Source organism: Haliotis asinina, chromosome 13 (assembly GCF_037392515.1).
Source record: "Haliotis asinina isolate JCU_RB_2024 chromosome 13, JCU_Hal_asi_v2, whole genome shotgun sequence".
Taxonomy (NCBI): domain Eukaryota; kingdom Metazoa; phylum Mollusca; class Gastropoda; order Lepetellida; family Haliotidae; genus Haliotis; species Haliotis asinina.
In genome coordinates, this window is record NC_090292.1 from 22052933 (window position 1) to 22080700 (window position 27768).

General features: G+C 40.6%; 1 protein-coding gene across 1 annotated transcript; it reads right to left on the reverse strand.

Moving 5' to 3' along the window:
* Nucleotides 1-21: 21 nt before the first annotated feature.
* On the reverse strand, nucleotides 22-27255 carry LOC137259417 (ribitol-5-phosphate transferase FKTN-like). The gene is made up of 7 exons (XM_067797078.1): nucleotides 27250-27255; nucleotides 26090-26266; nucleotides 25361-25644; nucleotides 17878-18128; nucleotides 15558-15691; nucleotides 2923-3047; nucleotides 22-208 (listed from the first exon to the last, which is right to left on the reverse strand). The coding sequence occupies exons 1-7, from the start codon at nucleotides 27253-27255 to the stop codon at nucleotides 22-24; spliced, it is 1164 nt and encodes a 387-aa protein (XP_067653179.1).
* Nucleotides 27256-27768: the final 513 nt, after the last annotated feature.

Sequence of the window (27768 nt, forward strand, 5' to 3'; positions counted from 1 at the left end):
TATGCCTTTATAACTTCTTCGTTATTGTTTTGGCCACATTCCGTTCTTGTAAATGTTGCTGCCGCTCAGAGTCCAGTTCCACTCTTGGACTGGAGTGTTCCAGTTGTCACCATAACTGGTAGTTATGTAGGGCAAAGTCGGACAGGGGATGCGCACACGAAAACCCATGAATTCAGTCCAACATGTGTCCGACTTTGGAAGAACGAACCTGGAATTAGATTAATGTTTTAGCTATTAACCTCACTATTGATAGAAGTAGAGCATACTGCAGTGATGTTTAGATCAGTTTGATGGATGTTACAACACTGTTGTAATTTTATTATGTTGTAACAAAGTTACAGACAAACACCAGAAGTACAAGGGAATGGATATTTTATTCCAAGGAGGAAGCCTCTCGCATCATAAGGCCCAGAGTGACTTTAGAACCAGGCCTGCTCTGCTCACGGGAGGATGCCACTGAATCCAAGCTGGCTGAGGTGTGCACCGAACTGGTGCTAGTCTGCCGTACAGACCCTAAAGAATGCCCAAGCAAGTCTAGAAAATGTGGCAAGTCTAGATTTCAATAGCTCTGAAAATGAAGAAAGTCTCAGGGCTTCATTTCATTGCATTATTTGTTTTCACTATGAACGTTGTTTCAGTAAAATATGTTCATTTTAAAGACTAGCTGTTAGTCTATACCGGTGCTGAATCTGTGACTGCGTCTTCGTCTACCTCGCCTCCCAAGGTACTGAGTCCTGGGTTTATGTGTGCTTCATGTGCCTTTGACCGGTCAACAAGGGGCCAGGCATAAGTCACTGTTTCACCCATGTTATCGCGTGGTCACTCGGTGGGTAAAACAACGTGTTTGTTGCTCTTTTTGACCCCTGTTGTCACCGCGCTTCTGAATGGTGTTCCGCTTGTTCTGAGGTTTAACAAGATACTCACGAACCCTTTCAAGAACCCTCATCGGGTCATCCTTTGGTCACTCGGTGGTAAAGCACTCGATGAGTACGCGACTAGTTTGCAGTTCCGTCCCTGAACTGTTTGTGACGGGTACTGTCACTCTGTGAAGACCTTGACCAGATGTCTTCAAGATGTTTCATTAAGAGTATGGGTGTAGAATAGGCCTTCAGCAACCAATGCTTGCCATAACAGGCGACTATGCTTGTCGTAAGAGGCGACTAACGGGATCGGGTGGTCAGACTCGCTGATTTGGTTGACACATGTCATCGGTTCCCAAATGCGCAGATCGATGCTTATGTCGTTGATCACTGGTGTGTCTGGTCCACACTCGATTATTTACATAACCAATCCTAACGAGGAACCCAGTTCTACAGATGGGAATCATTGTGTTCTGACTTGAAGTCAATGTTCTTGAATTATAATGCCTCTGAATCTGTACTCCCATAGGGATACTCACAACAATCAATTACCTAAGTCATTTTATGGGATTTCCCCTAATAACTTAATCTGTAAGATTGCATCTCAATTTCAACATGACTAACAGTTAAAACTATTGGGGCAGCGACAGTTGCACTTCAGCTTGGCTTTGAAGCGGCTAGACCTGTTTGTTTGACACCGAGTACAGTGACCAGAGCAGCCACACCTCACAAAACCCTGTCCACCACATATATATGTATATGAAATGAAACTTCATGAAATGACTCAAGTATATTGACTGTTGTTACACAAAATGACGTGAAATGTCCGATCCTCTTAGTAATTTCACGAAATGACTGAGATTTCGAGCTATTTCTCAATCTGTGAAATATATGATGGAAGATATAAATGTGATAGCTTTCTGAACATTCTCTAACTCTCTGGGTCAGACAACGGAACCTTAACAGAAATAATGTATCACAAAATACGACAGTGTTCCTAATTGTCTAAAATAATGAAAGGACAATATGGAAAGAATTGGTGAGGTAGCCTAGTGGTTAATGCGTTCGCTAAGTTCCCGGGTTCGACTCCCATTTATGGTGGAATACTGCCTAAAGCCGAGAAAATTAACTCCTCACCATGGATACGGTTAATTTAAAGTATCCGATGACTTAAAGATGTGTAATAGTTACTCTTCCCAATATTTCTCGCCAGGTTTGGCGTTGGTTTAAAAAATCGTATTTCTGTCTTTTATATCGAGGTTCAGGCAGCATGTTTTAACTAAAGCATCACAGACTGTTAGAAGAGGGCGTAAAATGATTAGGACCGCTCACTAGTCACCTAGCTCACTGGTCACACCTGTTATGTTTTCTTATTAAGTGTATTTTTATTTTTTCAAACGTACAATGTGCGTGATATTATATCAAGTCCGCATCAAACTTTTCTTGCAGCCGAGCCTCGTTTTGAGATTTCCATGATTTCCAGATTTCCGTTTGTCAGTGCGCGCTGTACAGCAGAGTACACTGCATGGCTTGTTTGCACGGATTATACGGAGAACACGTTTCTAGTGTCCCCAAACGTGATATTGCTGGAACGTATACGTGATTAGATGTATCTGATAATACTGATCAATATTTATGCATCTGGTTGAATGAGTTGGTCTCAGAATTCTGCCCTGGTTATTGTACTACGTTGCGCAATAGAACGGAACCCATTAGCAGGAAACGAAACTGTTGCGCAATCAATGCTTTGATTTGCTAACTCCCTGTAATACAAATAAGACAATGTTCTATACATGCTATCATAGTACAACATGGAAAGGGATGGTGTGGTAGCGCAGTGGTGAATGAGTTTGCTCGTCATGCCGAAGAACCGGATAGTCGATTCTCCACGCACAATGTGGCACAATGTGCGAAGCCCATTTCTGGTGTCAGCAACCGTGATATTACAGGATTCTTGCTAAAATCGGCCTAAAGCTAGATTTTCGCATATAATTTGGAAAGGGGTTTGTCCTTTGTGTTTAATGAGAGAAGTACCCTAAAGACATGTATTATTTGCTCTCACCTGAACTTGTCGCCAGTTTGTTGGTCGATTGATCCAACCCACACATGTGTCTTCTCCTCATAGATGAAAAGCATGTCCAGCAAGACAGCGTGAATATGAAATAACACATGGTACCCGTCGGATAACTGAAGCAGAATGTTTATCTTTAAAAAGCGATGTTTATCATCTTTTGCATGGCGTAATTCCGGCAATATTATTTTACTGAATCTTGCATGACAATTTCACAAGGAGTGAGTGAAGGAGTGAGTTTAGTTTTACGCCACACTCATTAATATTCCATCTAGATTGCGGCGGTCTGTAAATAATCGAGTCTGGACAAGTCAGTCTCGTGATCAACAACATGAGCATCGATCTACGCAACAGAGAACCGATGACATGTGTCAACCAAGTCAGCGAGCCTGACCACCCGATCCCGTGAGTCGCCTCGTACGACAAGCATAGTCGCCTTTTATGGCAAGAATGGGTTGCTGAAAAACTGATCTAACCCGGAGCTTCCTGGGTCAACTTCACACTTAACAGTTGTAGTGGAATATGTATTTTTCAAATGAACCAAGATTTCATTTTTGGCCAAACGCCGTGCTCATATGAAGATAAAGACGTATCCACAGTTGTAACCTGTTTTGTTTTCCTTCTTTACTAAGACGGGGCGGTTGGGCAACCTAGTTGTGAAAGCATTCGCTCGTCACACCGAAGACCTGGGCTCATTTCCCACATGGATGCAAAGTGCAAAGCCTATTTGTAGTGTCCCGAAACGTGATATTGCTGGAATATTGTTGAAAGCGGGGTAGTGGCATAAAACTCAACTCACACACTTACTCGTTTCTCAAATATTGCAAATCCAAGTATACCCTTGTTGAATTGCACTTGTTTCAGATTACTATGACTTCTACGCTCCTCAAAAGCTTACTGTGGGAATGAAGAAAGTGTTTTCGTGAGTGTTATAAGGATCATCGGATTTGTTTGAGGTAGATGGTGATTCGTACATTAGTTTCAACTAACAATATGACTCCCAGCAACTGGAAAGGGCTTTGAATCCTAACACATTCTATATATATTCACATCATTTAAATTCTGTACGCTTTGAGAATGTAATAATGTAAGTAAATTATTGTAGGTTTATCTTTAAGATTCCGCATTGTGTTATTCATGGAAAGTTATGAGTAAGTGAATAAAATGTCAAAATACAAAACTGTTGATTGGTAGCCTTTACATGTAATAGTGAGTGAGTGAGTGAGTTGGGTTTCACGCAATTTTCAGCATTGTTCCTCCATATGGGTTTCTCATGTGTGGAATCGAACCTGGACTTTCAGATTCGAGAGCGAGCTATTCCGCCATCATCCCAACGCCCCCATACTTGTTATAGGTATAGATGAAAATATGGATATTTCAGACCTGATGTATATTTTCATTTCATGGTCAAAATAACCATCAACAAATCTGACAAACTGTTACCGAAATGGGTGATGGTTAAATAGGCAAGATTCGTCTTAAATTACATGTAAAGAGGCACCCATGAAGAGCCACCTCCTCGTGGTGGGTGCTGGGTAACGCTAAGTGCTCTTCTCCCGTGTGGACCCGGGGCAGAATGTGTCCACAGCACCCCATTGCTTGTCGTAAGAGGCGACTAAATTGTTTGCCGTGGGTTGCGTCCCGTGTCGGTGGAGGACGGGATCCTGGTGGTTGAGGGCAGATGGGTTTTTAACTGCGTTCCATTTGCCCAGCACACCACTTTGGCCCTTACTTCACCTAGACGGGTGGTAGAATCGGCCCGATTCTATCAATCGGCTGGTCACGCCAAGCCCTGTGTATGGACTTATTTTTTGTCAATACACTAATCTGTTTGGAAAATGTGTTACTTGTGGTCTTGGCAGAATTATTCTCTAAACATGTTTATGATTTTGATGTATGATGTTTTGCACTTTGCCTAGAGTCTTATGCCAGAAGGCGGTGGCTCATGGGCCAATCTGGTAGATGTGTTATTAATAACTCTTCTACTGGAGTATATCATCCGAGTATCCTTGGTGCTGCAAGTTGGAGACCCACTTGTTTTTAGCATTGTCCTTGTAATACTCCGTGGTGGGTGGGGAGCTCGGATGACGAACTATTGGAAATTAACCATGGCTTATGAAAACCCTCCTAAAAAAACCAAACGACAACTAGACACTGATCCAATTGATACTGATCAAAGACTGCCCGCGTCCATTGAATACTGGCCACGATTTCTTGTAATTGAAACTGTTGACAAGACTCCATTAAAGTTGAACCCTTTTGCTATATCCAAGGGTATACAGGGCCTTGCAGGTGATGTCAAGAATATTAGACGTTTGCGTTCCGGTGCTTTGTTGGTTGAATGTGGGAAAAGGCAACAAGCCACAAACCTTATGAGCACAGAATTGTTTGTCGGCGTTCCAGTCACGGTTACGGCTCATAAAACACTCAATGCGAGCAAGGGAATCATCAGAGATCGTGACCGATTGTTTGCGGATATGACAGAGCTTGACATCATCTCTGAGATGAAAGATCAGGGTGTACTCAATGTAAAACGTTTCACAATCCGGAAGAATGATGTTGTAACTAACACCAATACTTACCTGTTCTCCTTTTCCTCACCAACTGCTTCAAAATCTCTTAAAGCAGGTTATTGTAACATCAATGTGGACATGTACATTCCAAACCCTTTGCGGTGTTTTAAATGTCAAAAGTTCGGTCATGGCGTCAATACTTGCACATTGTCTGTTGTATGTGCTCACTGTGGCGAAAAGACACATACAACAGAAGATTGTGACAGTAATGTTAAAAAATGTACAAACTGTGCGGGTGACCACTCCTCCTACTCTAAAAGTTGTCCTGTTTGGAAACATCAAATGGAGATAAATAGGATAAAATTCACTCAAAACGTTAGTTTTGCGGAAGCTAAATAGCTAGTTCAAAGCTCAGAACATAAGGAGAGCTATGCTTCTATCACCAGAACATCGTCAGAAGCAGTAACCGCTAAAACAACAACGTCTGTATGCTGTCAGACAAAGCTGACCTGGGTTAAAACGGAATCTCCTCTGATATTCTCACCTGCAATATCTACCCAAACAACAGAATCAGTCCCTAGTACATCTCAAAGCCAATGTGAAACATCCTCTGATCTTAACGCATCATCTCAGCCTACAAAGTCTAAACAACTCTCTAAAGGCAAAGGTACAAAGCCAGATTCTTTGAAAAAACTTAGTGGTAGAGCCCCGAAAGGGTCAGACAATAAAATCAATTTATACAACAAATATGGATCCCTTGAGGACATGGACGTGACTGAAAACGTCCGCTCCAGGGCACACAGCTTGTCGCCCGCCAAAAAGGTACGGGGAATATCCCCACTAAATCCTCCCAAGCGATAGATTATCATAATCCTATTATACAATGGAACTGTAGGGGACTAAGGAATAATTTCCATGAATTACAACTTTTAATCCAAGATTTATCACCCTCAGCGTTTTGTCTGCAGGAGACATATTTGAAAGAGACAGATGTTCTTGACCTACGTTCGTTCAGTGCATACCATTGTTTTTCGCCAAAGGGTGACAGGGCCACTGGAGGGTCTTCCATTCTAGTTAAACAGAACGTTATCCATAGCCCAGTTACACTTACTACTAATCTTCAGGCTGTTGCAGTGCGACTAACTTTGCACGTTGCATTCACATTGTGTTCTCTGTATGTTTCTCCGTCTTCAACGTTTCACAAACTCGATCTTCAAGCTCTATATGATCAACTCCCAAAGCCCTGCATTATTATGGGAGATTTAAATGGACACAACCCACTCTGGGGTAGTGCAACAATAAATGGTAAAGGTAAAGTACTGGAGGAATTTTGTTCAGATAATGATTTATGTATTTATAATGATGGCTCCAATACATATTTACATCCTGGTACAGGAACTTATTCTGCTCTCGACTTGTCAGTCACAAATTCAGAACTATTAAATGAATTCGAATGGTCAGTCCACGATGACCTCTGTGGAAGTGACCATTTTCCTACTATACTAAAATCTGTAGCTCCATCTGATGTTCCTCCATCATCAAGGCGGAATTTTAAAAAGGCTAACTGGGCTTTATATGAAACACTGTGTGCTGAAAAACTTAAACCTGAACTTTTTATTGACGTTCCAGATGCTATTAAATGCTTTTCTGATGAACTGAACTCCATAGCTGATGAATGTATACCAAAGTCCTCTGCAGTTCCACATATCCGAAAACCATGGTTCAGTGATGAATGCAAACAAGCTAGGAAGGCAAGGAAAAAGGCAGAACGTTATTTCCGTCGCCATCCTATGGTTCATAATTTAAATAAATTTAAAATTTTAAATGCTAAAGCACGGCGTACTTTTAAACAGAACAAACGTCAATCTTGGCAAAATTATGTATCCAAAATACATTCTCGGACACCCATGTCCAAGGTATGGAACATGGTCCAGAAAATTAAAGGTAAGGGTACTAAATCTACTGTCCATCATGTTAGACATGGAAACCAATTGCTTACTGATAAATCAGATATTGCTAATAAACTGGGTGAAACCCTTGCTAAACACTCTTCCTCTTCAAATTATGTACCTAAATTCCAACAGTATCAAAGACAACAAGAAAAAAGAAGTATTAATTTCAACTCAGATAATGGGGAAGATTATAATGAAACATTTTCTATTCATGAACTCCATACTGCTCTTGATCAAGCTCATGACACTGCTACAGGAGCTGATAACATCCATTATCAGCTCCTGAAGCACTTACCAGAGTCCTGTTTAGAGGCACTCTTATCTATTTTTGATGATATTTGGACTTCCGGTAAATTTCCGTCTTCATGGCGTGATGCTATAGTAGTACCAATACCTAAACCTGGACGGGATCATACCGATCCGTCCAATTATCGACTTATTTCACTAACTAGCTGTGTTTGCAAGACCATGGAACGCATGATAAATAATCGACTTGTTTGGTACTTGGAAACTAATAACCTTATCACTGATATACAATGTGGTTTCCGTAAAAATAGAAGTACTGTCGATCACCTAGTGCGTTTGGAATCATTTGTTAAAAACGCACTAATTAAAAAACAACACGCTGTGTCTATCTTTTTTGATTTAGAAAAAGCATATGACACGACCTGGAAATATGGTATTTTAAGAGACTTACATGACTTCGGTTTGCGAGGTCGTTTGCCGCAATTCACAGCCAACTTTTTAAATGATAGAGTGTTTAAAGTCCGAGTGGGCTCTACCCTGTCTGATCATTACAGTCAGGATCAGGGTGTTCCACAAGGCAGTATTTTGTCTGTCACACTCTTTAGTATAAAGATAAATAGTTTATCGAAAGTTTTAAATGGTTCTATTGATGGTTCGTTATTTGTGGATGATTTTAATATTTCTTGTCGTGGTAAAAATATGAATACCATAGAGCGGCAGTTGCAGTTGTGTTTAAACAAAATAAATAAATGGTGTCTTGAAAACGGTTTTATATTTTCTAAATCCAAAACTAATTGCATACATTTTTGTCGTAAATATAAACCACATAAAGACCCTGAACTATCTCTAGATGGCACTCCCATCAAAGTTGTCAAGGAGGCCAAGTTCTTGGGATTAATTTTTGACTCCCACCTAACGTTTCTGCCTCATATTAGATCTCTGAAAACTAAATGCCTGAAAGCCCTTGATTTGTTGAAAGTGGTATCAAATTCTAAATGGGGAGGCGATCAAGCTACCCTCCTCCATCTATATCGATCACTTGTCCGTTCTAAACTTGATTATGGCTCCACCGTATATGGTGGAGCCGGCAACAGCAACTTAAAATTATTAGATTCTGTTCATCATCAAGGTCTAAGACTTTGCCTTGGGTCCTTTAGAACCTCTCCTGTTGACAGTCTGTTTGTTGAAGCCGATGAACCATCTCTTACACAACGCCGTATAAAATTATCTTTACAATATATAACAAAGCTATACTCTAACGAATCTAACCCTGCATATAACTGTGTTTTCAATCCTCTCTACGAGGACTTGTACAACAGAAAGTCTTCTCTTGTTCCACCTCTCGGGCACAGAATTAAACCCTTTCTTTCTTCGGCTGGCATTGAGCTGGAAAACATAGCTCCTTCCCGTCTTCTTTCTTCTCCTCCTTGGCAGATGGTTAGGCCACAAGTCTACCTAACATTAACTACCTTTAAAAAATCAGAAACTAATGAATTACAATACAAACAAGAATATAATCAATTGAAACATAAATATAGCAATTATAAATCCTTATTTACAGATGGGTCCAAGGACGGTGGCGCAGTAGCTTGTGCCACTGTCATTGGATCCAGAACAGTATCGTCTAGATTACCAGATAATAGTTCTATTTTTACAGCTGAAGCTAACGCCATATTAACAGCTCTTAAATATATCCAAAGACATCCTAAACATAAACAGTACATAATCTATTCAGACTCTCTTTCTTGCCTTCAGGCTATTAAACACCTAGCATGTAAACATCCACTTTTAATAAAAATTATTGAACTTTATAACTATCTTGCGATTGGCCAATACGACATCGTCTTCTGTTGGTTACCCAGCCATGTTGGAATCTCAGGTAACACTTTGGCTGACCTTGCTGCTAAGGCAGCGCTACACAAATCTGTGACACCACTTCATATTCCCTATACTGATTATAAAGCTACAATTAGATCTTACATCCGTGATCTGATGCAGAAGAAGTGGGACACCCAAGTAGGTATCAATAAATTACATACAATAAAACCATATGTTGGTTACACCTACTTGGGTTGTCGGTCCAGATTTGAAGAGGTCATACTACGACGATGTCGTATGGGCCACACTAGGTATACGCATGAATATCTTTTGAAAGGTGAGGCTCCTCCGTTCTGCATCCCTTGTGATGAAATCATCACGGTCAAGCATGTCTTACTTGACTGTGTTGAATATTCCATCACAAGGGACAATTATTTTAAATCAAGAACTATGAAGGACCTTTTTAGTAACGTACGTTCTCATTTAATTATTGCATTTTTAAAAGAATTGAATTTTTTGACTGATATGTAAATAAATAAGTATTTTATGATTGGAAGTTTAATTAGCAGCTAAGATTGTTAGTGGCTGTATCCTCGAAGGGGGTTGAAGTACCGTAAAATTATTGTCCTCCTGAGAGGATACGTCAGTCCCAAAACGGTTTAAGTCAGATTGAATCTTCCACTTTTTTTAATCGTAGAATATGTGTCATTTTAATTTGTGGCTAATCTTGCATACAATCGCCAACAGCTGAGGGGATGGTGTAAATCCAGCCAGGGACCATGCAGGTAGCAGAGGTACTGTAAGTCCCCATGGTCCCTGGTATGGTGATCTACCCTTTGTTGTTGGCGATCTATAGCCTGTTTTTATATTGTACTGTCCAAATAGTGATACTATCATTTTTTAAGTTTCCACGCTAGTTTTAATACTAACTGTGATAATCTAGTGGTTTTACTGTCCTTCGTAGACAGGTTCTTCATATTTTCCATATGTATTCTTTTTTGTCATATATGTTCTCGTCACGATATAGCTGCGACATTGCCGATGTGACGTTAAATATTAACTCACTCACATGTAAAGAAGCAAGAAAAATCGCCTATGTATAGATGCTTGATTGACATTTAACATAGCAACGAATACTGTGCATTTAAGCTTTCGTTGATATACTCTTCAAAAAAAGTAGGGGAACTGTACTTTCAATGTACGATTGCAGGAATTTGGAGATAAGAGGGATTGAATCAATGTTGATACAATAATAATGGATGTTTTGAGAATGCATCCACATGGATTTCATTCAAAGCAAAGCTGTTCGTTCAGTTACCCCCCTTGTTAGGTGACGGGAGTATGACATGAAAATTTTAGGTTTACAATTTTCAGTCAGTAGTGTGTGATTTCACCCTGAAAACACTGACCATGCACAAATGCAGGAAAATTATCGGAAAAAATGCCCTACAGTGATTTATCTACCTGCCAGAAAAACGTCAAGATTTATTATGACACCCCATGCACGTGTAGAAGGCTCCCACGTTGTGCACGTACTTCCCATGCATTGTGTTTGCGTGTGGTGATAACGTGAAATGATGCTGCATACACAAGATGAATGTCATTGTAACGTTCCTGAATGTGTTGTCTTTCCACCAGACTTCAAAGTTCAGGTTCCCCTACCTTGTGTTTTGAAAAATATATTTACAACACGATGTCTCTGGGCTGTATCTTGTCACTTCATCAGGTGAATGACAAAATATGATAACGAGCAAAATATATAGTTTGTACAGGAAGACGGTGAGGTAGTATTGCAGATCGAGGTGTAGAGAGAGCTAGGGGATTAAGTGATTTGTTTTTACTGAGGTGAACAGAGTTTAAATAGATTTACTGGAATGTTTATGTAACAGTTGTACAGACAACGAACACTCTGTGCCCAGTATTGGAAAAAAGTCAACGCAGTCATGAGAATATTAGAAGGGAACGGGTTTGACAAGCACAAATCAACTGATTTTCCTATATAAATTCCCAAGGTGACCAATCGAATCAGTTAAACAATCAAATACAACCTTACTCCAATATACAAATCAGTTGAAGCTATGAGAGGTCTTGGATTAGTGATCGTTTCTGGCAGCTCGGAACTTCAGCCCTCGCCCACAAGGAAACACACATGAAGCATGTTGTCTCACCTTTGGCATGTGAGTTTGTTAAATACTGTCTTTGTTCACCCAGCAGAAAATTGGTACCAGGTGGGATAAGTCGTGTGACTATAACCTCACGGTCTTTACAGGCGGCTTGGGTTACCAGAGGTAATAATTGTGTGCTGTTTGTGCGGGCTTTGTGGTGCATGTCCCTTGTGGTGAGAGTATTGCGTGGTATTAGTAAACTCATTATTATAATTATGTGCTACAGGTTAAGATGAAAAGTGCAGCAGAGAGAGTTCAGGTGATCCTTGGTCAGTCAGGCTGGTAAGGCTCATCATCAGCTCAGGGCCCTCGCCCCCTCTACACGCAGCCCGGACAGCGAACGAGGACTTCCCCCAGGAAACGCTGTATAGTCGAACCCAACAAGAACTTTTCGGAGACTCTCCACTACTGCAGCCTTCTGCATTACCCAGATTGTCAGAAGGGCTGTGCTCCCGGTGGTGAACCCGGGCACTCTCCTGATCTGCGCCAAGAGTTCAGCAGGTACCAATATTAATGGGGAGCCTGACGACAGTGTGGTTGGGATGAAAGCGAGACATTTCAAAGACGAAGTCCGCATGATGATATTAAAATATGCATTGGCTTTGACAAAAAGACATGATCAGGTTTGTTGACTGGAATTCTTCTCAGGCTGTATATGGGCTTATTCCACAGACGTTTGAAAGCAGCATTTTCCATGACGCCATGGGCATGTTTAGGGTCGTCACATGGTTGGAACTCGGAGACTGAGACAGTAGTGAGTGAGTGAGTGAATTTAGTTTTACGCTGCACTCAGCAATATTCCAACTATATGGCGGCGGTCTGTAAATAATCGAGTCTGGATCAGATAATCCAGTGATCGACAACATGAGCATCGATCTGCGCAATTAGAAACCGATGACATGTGTCAACCAAGTTAGTGAGTCTGACCACCCGATCCCTTTAGTTGCCTCTTACGACAAGCATAGCCGCCCTTTATGGCAAGCATGGGTTGCTGAAGGTCTATTCTACCCCGGGTAGACCTTCACTGGTCAGAGACGATAGTAAAAGCAACGACTTATGCGATCATGTCGTTTAAGACATGCTGTTTGCGCCAAAGAAAGACGTCCGCTGACATGGTGTTGGACAGTCTCAGTGAATAGATTGCAAATTTGACCCAGAAAACCCAGAGTTTCACATTTAAGACCAGCTGACTTCATCAAGGCGATGTGATCTGTGGGATTGTTCTGTTCCATACACTGCATGTACACATGATGCAATGGTTTTCCAGGACGTTTCTCCACGAATGACGGACTCTGGGCAAAAAGACTTCATCTTGTTTACTCCCATCGCTGTATGTAGTAGTACATTACCACCACCAAGATCCATCTCAAATTTCAGATTATTTCCAACAACCTTGGCACACTTAAAATAGCTGTGGAATTCCTTGCTTTCATCAGGAGTTTTGACATGTATCACCAGAGGATCATATGATAAATAAATATACTACTACAAAAAAATAATAAAAAAAAAGGAACGCGTAGGTAGTATTTTTCCATGTAACTTTTCGAATTTGAATCAATGGTGTCTATCAGTATATCTATGGTGAAGGCTGTCTGCAAACATCTGCTGACAATCTTAAATTTGGTTTTAAAGTCATTCCTAGACTTACTGAGGCTCAGCGTAACAATGCGATTGGTCATTTGGAGGCTTAGGAGTCTCAGTCTGCGATTGCAAGGCAACTGAATGTGTCACAGAGCACCATAGCAAGTACCATCGCTACCAGCAGTAAGGGTCAACACGTGATCTCCCCAGGTCAGGTCGACCTCGTGTGACTACGCCCAGTCAGGTCAGCTTTATTCGGCTTCGGCGTTTGCGGAACAGGTTCACCACAGCATCCTCCACAACATCGGCAGTGCCAGGTCTCAGAACAATTTCTGATCAGACCGTGAGGAACTGCTTACGTGAGGTTGGTATTCGTTCCAGAAGACCTTTGTGAGGACCTGTCCTCACACGTCAACACCGGCAACAACAACCTACATCTCCCCACTCTCTTCCCACAGAGGTTACTTGTCATATCTTCCTACGAACCCCTGTTCTAATACGGCCATAATTCGCGGTTCTCATAAAATCCCCTAACGGCACAAATGGCAAATTTATTTCCCTTTTTTCTGTCCAATCAGAACACGTGTTACATCGACCTAGATTCAACTTGACAAATGCAAGCAATGTGGAGAAACAAATATTACATGACTGAGCTCTGTCTAGAAGAAACATTTGAGTATCTCTCTCGGGAAGAGGTTCTAGTTTTCATGATGCATTAGGAAATTACCGAGATCTTGCGAATGATCTCTTTTGAAACAAGGCCGCTGATTGCACTACTAAATCTGAGTGACTCCAATCACGAGTCTTGAACACTCGCACCATGAAAGGGTCGTATGAGAACACAGGCACTTCATCCGGAATCTGGTCCAGTCTATGGGACGCCGATACCAAGCAACCATTGATGCTAATGGTGGCCACATAAGATACTGACTGTTCTGCGACCTTGACCTTGTCATTTGTGACGTATAGTTTCTTTCTTCTAATTGGACAATTAATGTTCATCCAGGTTTTCTGACTGCCCTGTACTACTGAACCTGAACTGAACCTCAAGTTTATTTTTTTGAGTAGTACATTTTCATGAGTTGCCTACGCAGTCAATCTTGTACAAAGAATTTTCGATAATATCTTAGCACATAGTGTAATTGGCCTATAAATTGCCAGGATGGTCAACGTTGCCTTTTTCATGAATTTGAATGTTAATGTTCATTAAGGTTTTTTTCATGACTGCCCTGCATTACTGAACCATAAGTGTATAAAGTGGTAACAATTTTCAGTTATGCGTATCTTTTTTTGTGTAGCATATGTGCAAAAGTACACAATAAAATTCTGTCGTGAGGAGCCTCAACATTATTTTTAATCATACCCCGGCCTCCGGAATTGATTGGCAGATATAAATGATTGGTGAGGTGGTCAAGGCTCTGGATGTCTTGTTTTGTCCATTCAACTACTCCATATTAATAGGAAAGAATTGGTACAGCAAAGTTATTGGTAGCTGTGACCTTCTTTCGTACATTAGCTCTGTAGCTTGCTTTTAATGCATACTCCCCATCAAAAGTTTAGACTCACGTGAATTTCTCCAATTAGTTGAGGGAACCAGCTGCAAACCTTATGCAGATGCACTGCACGAGGATCATGAATCAAATTGCCGAAACGTACGTGAAATTATTGTGCATATGAACAGCTGAGTGTTGCTGTAAGGGTTTGTTAAGAATTCACCAATTTTCGTTGATTTGTATCATAGATCGAACTCACGACAATGATCTTGTCAGTGTTAAGAATTTCTTTAACAATGAATCAGTTCATGTGCAAACAGTACCTTCAAACAGTATTGAATATTTTGCAAAATGTAGTAGAGAACAGTTGACTGAAGTAAGTGGCAATGAGTGTAAACTTTTGATGGGGAGTATATGAAAACTTTAGTGAGAAATTTGTGGATGTCCGCAACAAAACCTTTCGGAGTATTCACTTATTCCTGCAGATGAATGAAAGCTGAAATAAAAGCTGAAATGAAGTTCCATAGATATTATGTATGTGATAAGCACGTGTTTGATGATTCATAAAAAATGATATGAAACGTCGTATAAAGAATAGAATGAAGTTGTTATATAAAAACGCGTCATGTATTCATATTCTTTCAATTCCTAAATGGCTACATCGAACTTAACCATCAAATAGTGTTATCAGGTGTACGTGAAAAGAGAACACATCCTATCACCAACACACTCAAGAGCTAATCAATGGCACAAATCCGCCCGTTAGTTTTCCTACTGAGGACTCTTAATACATACGGGCTAAAGAAGAATTAAAACCTGAATACCTTCATTTCAAACGTGAAAATCCCAAAGTCTTACCTTCCCTTCTGCTCGGGAGAGTTTAAATCCTGCCTTAAAAAATGCCGGCAGGATACTTGGACTGTAGTCCTGAATAGGAATCTCTATGTCAATGTCGTTGGTATATGGGATGATACCACACTGGCGATACCAACCTGATTAATGAGAAAACAAACTTCAATGTTGTCATAGTACTTAGTGCAACAGAAAATCTATTCCGGCCACATCTCAACGACCTTCTTCCTACCAGTGTCAGTGCTGATAACCAGATGTGGGAGGAGACAGTCAGTATGTGTTTAAACACGGGGCATTGCCATTGTGCTTAAATGGTTAACACAGGTACCGAGAATGTGTTGAATGTAACACGGGGTTACTGAGAGCGTCTTGAAATGGATAAACACGGGGTTTTGAGAACACGTTGAAAGAGTTAGCACAGCGTACTAAGAATGTGTTGAAATGGTTAGCACAATGTCATGATACTAAGAATGTGTTGAAGTGGTTAAGAGACGGCGTTGAGAATGTGTTGAAATGCTTAACATATGGTACTAAGAGTGTGTTGAAATGGTTAAACACAATGTCATGATACTAAGAATGTGTTTAAATGGTTAACACACAGTACTGACAATGTGTTGAAATATATGAAACCGGGTACTGAGAATGTGTTGAAGTGCTTAAACACGGGATATTGTGAATGTGTTGAAATGGTTAACACAGAGTTTAAAGAATGAGTAGAAATGGTTAACACGGGACTGATAAATGATAATATTTTATTTTTCGATAAACCGAGCAAAGGTCTGAGGATAACCCAATACAAGTCACATAAAAATGACTTTTGTGCTGACCAGTCTGAGCACTGGAATGATCACCATCTTTGGAAAGTCTGCCAGGATGTGTTTCCTATGTTATCCTCGAACGTTTTTGTATTCAGTGTGTTACGTTGGTACAGTGGTGCTGATACACAAGGTATAAAAACGATCAATGTGTGTGTGTGTGTGTGTGCGCGCGCGCGCGTGTGTGTGTGTGTGTGCTTTATTCTCGAAATGGTTATACCCCAATTTCTGGTCTTCCCCGACTTGCTATTGCTGGAATATTGCTAACAGTGTCGCAGAACCAAACTCCCTCACTCGAAATGGTTAATACTAGTTTTTCAGAATAAAGTTACAGAATGATCTCGTCAAGTTGGTTAAACATGAGACACGTGAATACTATGATCTTACGATTATAAGTTTGTTAAATAAAATAGGCAGTGTTAGGAGTAATGAAGACGTAACACATAGAACATGTATCGAGGTCCATGTTCCTTGCTTTGGCTGCTTCTCTAAAACAGTTCGAGTATCACAGTAAATGGGGATTTCACGCTAGTGCATGTCTGCCAAGGCATCACTTTAACTTGATTTTCTTGGGGTAGTGACTTTTATGTTCCGACGTGTTCCTTTCAATAGTTTTCACATTTGTTATGAAATTAGACATACATATAAACTCATGAAAAAGAATGGAGAACACATGAAAGTACAAGAGTTCCCCTATTCTTTTTCCGGGTTTCTTTACAAGGTATGTCTTGCACTGCGAGCGAAATACTGGAAATAAATAAAGGAATACTTGCTCTTCCATGTGATCTCTTATTCATTTCCATTAGTACATCTTTAATTGTTTTAAAGCTATCTGTACCCTATATAAAAATATCAATAATGTTCTAAAGATATCTGTTCACAGTTGAAGACATCTTTAATAACATTCTGATATCCAAGTTAGAATTACGGATATCTTAAAACGTTGTTGAGATATAAAGAACACAAAATGTGTTTAAGATATCAATCAAACAATTACAATTGTGAAGTACATAAGCGTTGAATTCAATTCAAGATATCTTGAAATGCTTTAAACATTTCCACAAACCCATTATAAATATTTTAACACATTCAGAAATATCATAAGATATAGTGATTTGTCAATATATAACCTCTGTGTCAGTCGCCTCCTGCGACAAGCTAAAGATCAATTATAACCTGGGCCTGCATTTTCTCTGCCAAGCTCTCTTATCGCTAAGATAATCGTAAGTTAATGTTAATGTATGGCACTTACGACTATCTTAACGCTAAGACAGCTCCGAAACTCTAGGCCCTGGATCGTAAAATATATGAAATATATGTACAGTGGATGCTGTCTAAACCGGCACCCACTGGGACTGAAGAAAACATCCGGTTTAGACAAAGTGCTGGATTGTAGAGCTGATGGTAAATGTTCAAGCCATGGATGGGGCTGAGATTTTATGCCGGTGTTGACAACTTGCCGGATTAGACAAATGCCGGTTATGACAGTTTCCACTGTATGATGAACTCACCAAGAATTGTTCCAGCGCCAATCCGGAACCGGACACCAAGGTGGTCCAGTAAGCTTTTAGCTAGTAACAGGACCTTGGCCCCATTTCGTGTAATGTGACTGCTTGTCGGAGGGTTTGCCCTGAGAAATTGTTGTGCACGATGATAGTCGCACTCGATGAACACCGCCTTCCGCATCTGGACCAGGAACTCCTCTACTGGATGAGGGAGATGGATGAACACGCCCTCCACCATCGTGGGGCGGACTTCGAATCTAGTTTAGAAAGGATGGAAGACATACAATGTAGTTCTACTTCACGGATAAATGATAATTTCATAAGCAAAAGAGGTGATGAGGTAACCCATTGGTATAATGCGTATGATCATGGGTTCCACTGCCTATATGGGTATAATGTGTGAGGCCCATTTCTCGTGTTTCCCACGTGGAAACACGTTAGGTTTAATCAGCATAGCTGTAAGTTTTTATATCAGAGTATATATTATATAGTCAATAGCGAGTGTGTCCACCAAGAGACGCAATGCAGGCACGACACCTTGCTGGCATACTGGACACAAACCGTCGGAATGTCGCCCTTGGAATCAACCGCCACTCTTGTTGCAGAGCTCTACCTAGGGCATCAAGATTGGTGCCCAGGTAGCATGCCATCATCGGGCCGACGTCGGCTGATGGTCGACACCGTCGGCTAATATCGGCATCGTTGAACAGCGCTGAGCCTGCAGCGGGCCAGCGCTGTTCAACGATGCTGATACATGTAAATTCAGGAAAATATTCCCAATAGTGACAATCTGAAAATGTTAGTGTTCATTTGAAATCCAGAGTCTGTAAGTCATAGGTAACAGTTACCTGACGCTAAAAATTGAAGAAAAAAAATTAATCTGACGCTAAACTAAAACCTTCTCTTTGAGCACGTGACAGTCACATGACATATTCTGTCGTCTGCTTGTTTACACTGACAATTTCCGGTAGCATGGGGAAGAATAGTGAATTGTCAAAGGTCGTCTAAGATTTAATCGTAGCGAAGTTCCAACAGCACAAAAATACAGTGGAATATCTAGTGATCCTTGTCTACCCAGGAATACGATTTCGAGAACGTGGAAGCACAGAAAATCGGCGTAGAAATGGACATCGCCGATCGCTTACCGAGACACTCGCCGACTTTTAAAGTTAGTGTAAAGCAGTCGCATTTCTCCATTATCAGAAATTACCTCAGCATTTAACCATAATAGGGTAAGAATTGTCTCCAAGCGTACAATTCAAAGGAAATTATTCGAATATGATTATCACAGACGTATCGTTCGAAAGAACATCAGGATTAGTGAAGTGAATGTGAAAAACCGTCTCACTTGGGCCAGAGGAAAAGTTCGATGGCGAGTTAATGAAGAGCGTCATATTCAGTGATGAATGTATTGGAGAAAATAACCGTGTGTATGTGTGGAGAAGACCAGGTGAAGGACACTAACTGTTGTGGAAGGTAACATAAATACTCAGAAATACACTGATAGTCTTGACTCACACTCACAGTTATGGCCCGTTATTGTCCGCCATTTCCCGAATGGAAATCATATATTTCAAATTGACAATGTTTCTGTGCACAGACCCCTATCGTACCAGAATGTAAACAAAGAAATGACAGCAATGGCATGTTGTGGCCAGCACAGTCTCCAGATGCCAATATCATAGAAAATTGTTGGATACTATTGAAAAATCGACTGGGACAACGTATTGTTTACGTCCTGTGTGACTTGGAGCAAGAAATCGACATGTGTGGGAAAATATATCTGTGAACTATATCAGAAACCTACATTTGTCTATTCCTTCGTCGTCTGAGGAAAATATTTGCTGCGAAGGGATACATCACTAAATATTGAGGTAAGTACTAAAGTAATTTACTTTTATGCGAGTTTGAATTTGACGCTACTGTGCGTTTCGCCAGTGACGTCAGCCATGTTTGTTCCTAAATATATGGCACACCGCTGTATGATGGGTTCATACTTTGGTGTGCATTACAACAATGTGTATATTTCTAATGCTGACATCTGATGTAATGAAGCTTTTGAATGGTAGTCTAAAAGATAAGTCTTTAGTCGCCGGTTCGATTCCGGTAAAGGCAAAAACATCAGGATTCCTTACTGCATGGATGTTTATTTAGTGAGTTCATATTCCTATTAATATAAATGTTGTGTATTCTCTAACAATACAATATAACTAATAAGTGTATTATCATGAAATGCTGTGTCAGTATGCAGAGAGTTAGGAAGGCCAGTGATCTGAACGCGTGATGGTAGAAATAAGTAATTCATGTTCACAATTGTTGTAAATTACCATAGATGATTTGTGTATTTTTATAAAAATGTTCATAAGATTACTAAAATTTCATGCAGCTGAAAATGATGAAGAAGGGAAAATGTAAGAAAAGAGCAAAATTGAGTATTCAGCATTCAGTGCAAGCATCAAAAAATACTTTTTTCATGAACTAGATGTTGAATAACACTGAATTCCAAGATGTTATTGTTAATTGAATGTTACAATAATAGTGATAATGAATAACTATGTGTGTTTATTTCACAGAAGCTGTCCGATAAAAATCACCTCTTCACCTACCACAACTGCCTCCATAAACTGTGAAGAAAAGGGATGATGGGATAACCTTGTGGTTCATGTGTTTGCTCCTTAAGCTGAAGACATTGGTTCGATTGCCTTCATGGTTACTGTGTGAAGCTCACTTATGGTGTGCCGTGTTATTGCCGGAGTATTACTAAAGTTGTCCGAAAAATGAACAAATTCGATCTGAAGAACATCATGTTCATATTTTGTAAAGTAAAATTTTGAAACCTGAATTTGATATGTTGGTTTTTCACTTTTGCAATGCTGAGGGAAGACATGTTATGATCAAGCAAAATTGCTTGACAGTTGATACAAATTACCTACATTACATATGCCATATTTAGTTGTTCTATATGGAAAACATCTATCTTTTCGATATACATACATTGATAGGACTGCAGCAACATGTTATAACAAGGAAAGCTTGCTCACAATATTGTCCATAAAGCCTCCGATTGTATTTAACAACAATGCAAACAATTATGCATCTATGACAGTCTTTTGCACATTCCATCCAACTATTTAGAAAGAAACTGTTTCTTTGAAGTTGAAAACTGAAAGCAAACGTCTGCAGTAAAATATCATACATATAAACAACACCCATCCTTTAGTCTTGAACCGTTGAACACTATGTGTTCTGATCACAGCTTCATGTAGGGCTCCAGATAAATATACATAAATATTTATATATAAAGTGCAGTGTTCACGAATAGTGTCTGACCCTTTGACAAATCTGGCAGAAGTTATCAACTTGCTGGCCCCAGTGTCTGACTGAATATATCACAATAACTTTGTCTGAAGTTGTTATTTGTGGCATGTGACACTTGTTCAGTGTCTATAAATTTATGTTTATAATGTTTGTCATTATATAATGTTAATAATTTGAATGCCAATTTTGAGAAATGTTAAATCTTAAATGTTTGTTTAACTTTATTCTGTGGGTCCTGTGAATTTTCAGTGGGTCAGACAGACATCTGAAACTTTCAGGACCGAACTGTTACTTTGAAACACCATTCGTAAACACTGAAAGTGTTGAATGGAATTTAATGGAATATCTAAGTATCTATAATATTGTCTTTAGTATCTGCTACCTTTTCCAAATGACTTCCTACATAGCATAATTTTTGTCTGTACATTTGCCAATATGTCCCTTAACCTGAGCCCGGTTTCAGTGATGAACAGGCTAAATACAACTTTGGAGTTTCATTTCAATGTGCTAAATACAAGCAAATATTCATTTTCATCATCACTGTGAAACGTCTTTATTAGACTTTTCAGTGGGCAATGAACATAAGTCATTTGTGATACGTTTTGAGTGAGAGTTACGAGTATGTAATGTATTTTGGGAGTTTGTGAAACCATGATCTATGTTCACTGAAATCAAAATTTGTTTCCTGGAATTTTAACACAGTGTTAACACAATCGGTCATTTGTGTCTTAACCATAACATTAATGCCAGCAGCACCCAACATGATACATTATAATGTAAAGTTGTAGCTGGAAACCTTAAAAAGGGGTAAAATTAGCATGTATATACAACAGAGTAACCTGTGACAATTTTATGTGCCTGTAATGGATTTAACAATGTAGTTTTTAACAATTATTCTTGTCATCCACCCGTGTCGTGACTGCCTCATTCAGAGCTGAAAGAAATCCTTGAATACCAGCTAATGGTAAAGTGATGCCTGCAGACATCAAGACCACTTATAAGTGGTTCACCACCACGAAGAAGTGCAGTGAGCAAAAATATAATTAATACAGTAGGTAATGGGTTAGAAAAAAGAATGCCGACTTTGAGCCGATGCAGGGCCGATAAAGAATGCCGACGTTGGGCCTTTGCAGGGCCGAAGTTGGGCCAATGAAGTATGATGACGTTGGACCAACGTCGATCCGATGAGCAAAACTTCATCGGTTCGATGCAGTTGGCCGATGTCGGGCCGATGATGTACACGACATCGGTCCGATGTCGGTCCGATGCTGGCTTGCTACCTGGGTGGGTTCAGGGTCCTGTGACGCTCTCGACGCCCTAACACATTCCATAAATGTTCGATTAGGGACAGATATGGGGATTTAGCCAGGGTAGTGTTATAACAACTTGCAGCTGCTAGAAGTTCGGGCGTGAATTATCGTCCTGGAACACAAAGTTTCTACCTGCCCTGTGAGCCATGGGAAGAATGCGTGTTTGTAAAATCTCGTCCACATACCGCTGGCCTGTCAAGTTACCCGGATCAATAACAAAATCGGTCCTTGTGTTGAATGAAATACCTCCCAAGACCATGACAGAGCCACCTCCATACGAGTCATGTTTCTGTACTGTGGCTCTCAAGCGCAAACAAAAGCGGGATTCATCAATGAACACCACATTTCGCCATTGCCTGTTCCCCCAGTTCTGGCGTTGCTGAGCCCACTGATTACGTAGACGTCTGTGGTTAGCTGTCATTGTTACACCTTTGAATGGACGCCTTGACTTCAGATCTCTGCTTCGGATCCTGTTTCAATGCAATAGAATTTGAAATGCCTATCCCTGAAGCTCCGAAGAATTCTATCTTCAAATCTGGGGCACTGACAAACCGATTCCTCAAAATTATGGTTCTCAGGATGGTGTCTTGTCTGGGGGGTGGTTTTAGGGCGTCTTCCTCTACCAGTCCTCGTTGTAACGTCTCCTGTCTGACGATAAAGGTTGATGAGACGTGAAATAACGCTTTGGGGCTTTCTGATGAATCGGGCAACAACATTCTGTGATTGTCCACCCTCTAGCATTCCAAAAAAGTTCAAATGCAGTCAGCACGCATCTTTTATGCATCAATTCTTCTACTGTAAGTTCAAATCGGGGGTTCCCTTATTTCTTGTGCCTAGTATCTATGTATTGCTCAAGCCATTATTAAAACATGCCGTCGATACATGTCGTCATAAAATCAAACAAAATATACTTTTCGCTCAATACTTGTTGACATGTTGTGAAATCGGTTTTGCCATATCCTTGATGAATGACCATCATGATCATCCAATGCAAGTATTCATTCGTGAAGATCTGGGTTAGAATTGGCCATCAGCAACCAATGCAAGTATTCATTCGTGAAGATCTGGGTTAGAATTGGCCATCAGCAACCAATGCAAGTATTCATTCGTGAAGATCTGGGTTAGAATTGGCCATCAGCAACCAATGCAAGTATTCATTCGTGAAGATCTGGGTTAGAATTGGCCATCAGCAACCAATGCTAGTATTCATTCGTGAAGATCTGGGTTAGAATTGGCCATCAGCAACCAATGCAAGTATTCATTCGTGAAGATCTGGGTTAGAATTGGCCATCAGCAACCAATGCTAGTATTCATTCGTGAAGATCTGGGTTAGAATTGGCCATCAGCAACCAATGCAAGTATTCATTCGTGAAGATCTGGGTTAGAATTGGCCATCAGCAACCAATGCAAGTATTCATTCGTGAAGATCTGGGTTAGAATTGGCCATCAGCAACCAATGCTAGTATTCATTCGTGAAGATCTGGGTTAGAATTGGCCATCAGCAACCAATGCTAGTATTCATTCGTGAAGATCTGGGTTAGAATTGGCCATCAGCAACCAATGCTAGTATTCATTCGTGAAGATCTGGGTTAGAATTGGCCATCAGCAACCAATGCTAGTATTCATTCGTGAAGATCTGGGTTAGAATTGGCCATCAGCAACCAATGCTAGTATTCATTCGTGAAGATCTGGGTTAGAATTGGCCATCAGCAACCAATGCTAGTATTCATTCGTGAAGATCTGGGTTAGAATTGGCCATCAGCAACCAATGCAAGTATTCATTCGTGAAGATCTGGGTTAGAATTGGCCATCAGCAACCAATGCAAGTATTCATTCGTGAAGATCTGGGTTAGAATTGGCCATCAGCAACCAATGCAAGTATTCATTCGTGAAGATCTGGGTTAGAATTGGCCATCAGCAACCAATGCAAGTATTCATTCGTGAAGATCTGGGTTAGAATTGGCCATCAGCAACCAATGCAAGTATTCATTCGTGAAGATCTGGGTTAGAATTGGCCATCAGCAACCAATGCTAGTATTCATTCGTGAAGATCTGGGTTAGAATTGGCCATCAGCAACCAATGCTAGTATTCATTCGTGAAGATCTGGGTTAGAATTGGCCATCAGCAACCAATGCAAGTATTCATTCGTGAAGATCTGGGTTAGAATTGGCCATCAGCAACCAATGCAAGTATTCATTCGTGAAGATCTGGGTTAGAATTGGCCATCAGCAACCAATGCAAGTATTCATTCGTGAAGATCTGGGTTAGAATTGGCCATCAGCAACCAATGCAAGTATTCATTCGTGAAGATCTGGGTTAGAATTGGCCATCAGCAACCAATGCAAGTATTCATTCGTGAAGATCTGGGTTAGAATTGGCCATCAGCAACCAATGCAAGTATTCGTTCGTGAAGATCTGGGTTAGAATTGGCCATCAGCAACCAATGCTACCAAGATGTAAAGGGGATTGGGTGGTCATGCTCCCTGACTTGGTTAATACGTTTAACCCAAACGCGCAGATCGATGCCCAATCAACCACTGGGTGTTCTGATGCAGACTTGATCATTTACCTCAAGAAGCCGAGAGATTCACGAATTAGGTGTTAAGCAACAAACAAACAATGCAAACAAGATCGCAACACCACACAGATGGTTGTGAGAAAGTATTTGGCTTTTTAGAGTTTTGAGATGGGTTTCTTAAACACATCAGCCAGGATTTAATAAAGAACAAAATGAAAAAGTAAATGAGTATGTCTCCAAATATGTTTGTTGTTGGTTTGCTTTGTTTGTTAGTAATAATGCTTAAACATGATGAACAAGGCTGATATACAAACGCACGAACGAAGAAACGAACGAACGAACCTGCCATACGCTCCAGCACTATTTCCAAAAACAATGTTTAATCCTTGCAATCCTTGACTAGTCGTGGCGGTCTGTTTTCCAATCGAACTGTGCCACCAGTACTCATTGCCTCGATCGTAGAACACCACCAGATGCAAAGGTATGTTTCCCGACTGGCGGATGAAGTAATGTGTTGGAATGCTGGGGACATTTAATCTCTCCAAGGACAGCGAACGAGGGTCAGGAGAGGTCACTTTATGTATTACCACGTCCTCGTCATCGGAGAGATCTCGAAGGAGAGATCCCTGAAACACACAGAAATATGTACAAACTCCTTTGCTTAATTATTTGTGTGTTTGTTATTTAGTGTCTCATTCAGCAATATTCCAGCTACATGGAATAAGTCTGTAAATATTCACATCTTTACTGGACAATCCAGTAAGATAAGTGAGTTGGGTTTTATGCCGTTTTTTGTATATCCCAGCAATATCACAGCGAGGGAAACCAGAAAAGGGCTTCGTATATTGTACCCATATTGGGACATCGATGTAAGGCCTTCGCGGTAACGAATGGACACTTTAACCATTTAGCTACCCTACCGCCCCTGATATTAAAAGAAGGATGCGAGACATGTAAATGCTTTGAATACCACACTTGTCCTCCGCCCGAAGACTGCATTCAAAAATTGATGACCAAGGAAAGTTCTGGAAGCCAACATGAAAACGATTGCATTTTAATGTTTTAACCTACCCGTTTCTCCCAATCTGGTCCAAAGACACCGAGTGAAATGACATCTCCGACTGAGCACAGGGGACAGCGACGGTCAGATTCAACGTCAGACACCAGGTGTCTGAGCACCGTCGGATCGATGACGAATACAGGAATGTTTCGATGTAGGCACTTGTTGGCGAATATCCTCAGCAGCTGCTGGCCAACCGATGAAACTCAATTAGTGGGACGCTATTGACTGTATCATTCACTCCGTACTTTCTGCATCGAACATCGTAGTATCGCAGTCTACTGAACAAACCCTATTCGGTCGAAAGAGGGACCAAATTGTGCAGAATCGCAAGCCTGACACGTAATACTACGGTGGGGTGATGCGCTAAGATTCGACTCATGGTGACGAAAAACCATTTGTTCGTCTCCCCATCTTTGACGATATTTATAGAGGATACCAAACGACCTTCCGTGTACCATTTTCATCAAACGAGTTAATGTTTTTTTTGCTATCAAACGAGCGAAAGCGAGTTTGATACTAAATCTTTAACGAGTTTAATAAAAATGATATTTCTCGGTAGCGAGTTTGGTATTCTGTTTATTACTCGCCAACATAAATTGACAGAAACTGCCGCGAAATTCCCTACAGTGTGAGGACTCTCAGCTTTCCTCGAGTCAAGCAAGGTCTAGTAATATCGCGACATCGGCATTAGCATTGTGACATCACAACTTTGAGCCATTTTGACGTCATACGTCAAGTGGTATTACACTAGTGCAATATTGCCGTAAAAATATTACACTGCAGTATCTTCCACGGGCGAGTAATAAATGACGTTTCGGGATGCTATGGTTGCCGGTTTTGGATGCTGTGACTGCTGTTTTGAACCCCCGGCAACCGTTCTCGGGCGCTGTTGTGGCCGATACAACATTGTTACAGTGTTTTGTTTCCAGTTCAAACGATTAGTTTCCGGTTTAAAGGATGTTGTTCCAGTTTATCTTCCTATGTTGCTGATTTTTGTTCTGTTTTGGTGTATATGAATTCAGTTTTGATAATTTGTTCACCGTTTGTATGGTAGGCCTGTCCAGGATAATGTGCAAATCATCATTTGTTACATAAACACAGAACTTATCGTTATTTTTGCTTGCTAGACGTGAAGTGCCAATTAGCCAAGAAGTAGTCTAGAACTTACCGTCATCTGATTCTTGCTGGACCTGAGGTAACAAATTAGACTGAAGAAGCCAAGGACCAGAACAGAGCCAATGATGATGTTTCTGCAAGTCCAAGGACATCGCTTCATCCAACGCGCTGTAATAGTAACAGAACACATCCCGTAAATGTCCGCGTGTTTGCTGTCGAAAGGATAAATAACCTGTTCCAGTACAGCTGTTCAGAACGGCATAAAGCCGTATAACCATGTCCGTCAACTGACATCTCTATTGCCATTCACCAGCTGTTGCTCCGAGTCCTCCAACAGCTACTTGATTACACCTGGGGCTGTGGGGTAACCTAGTGGATATAGCGTTCGCTCGTCAAGCCGACGACCCGGGTTCGATTCTACACATGCACAGATTTCTAGTGCCCCTGTCGCGATATTACACTCAGGCATATTGTTAAAAGCGGCGTAAAACCATGCTATGGCATAACATACATGAAAAAACCCCATAAAATGCATATTAGTCTAGAAGCCACATCCCCAAAGTGATGAAAA

Excerpts from the sequence above, each read along its gene's own strand:
- LOC137259417 (XM_067797078.1), bottom strand. Across the intron at positions 25,645-26,089 it reads GACCAGATTGGGAGAAACGG|GGATCTCTCCTTCGAGATCT; the intron begins GTAGGTTAAAAC and ends TGTGTGTTTCAG. Across the intron at positions 3,048-15,557 it reads TCTCCCGAGCAGAAGGGAAG|TTATCCGACGGGTACCATGT; the intron begins GTAAGACTTTGG and ends ATTCTGCTTCAG.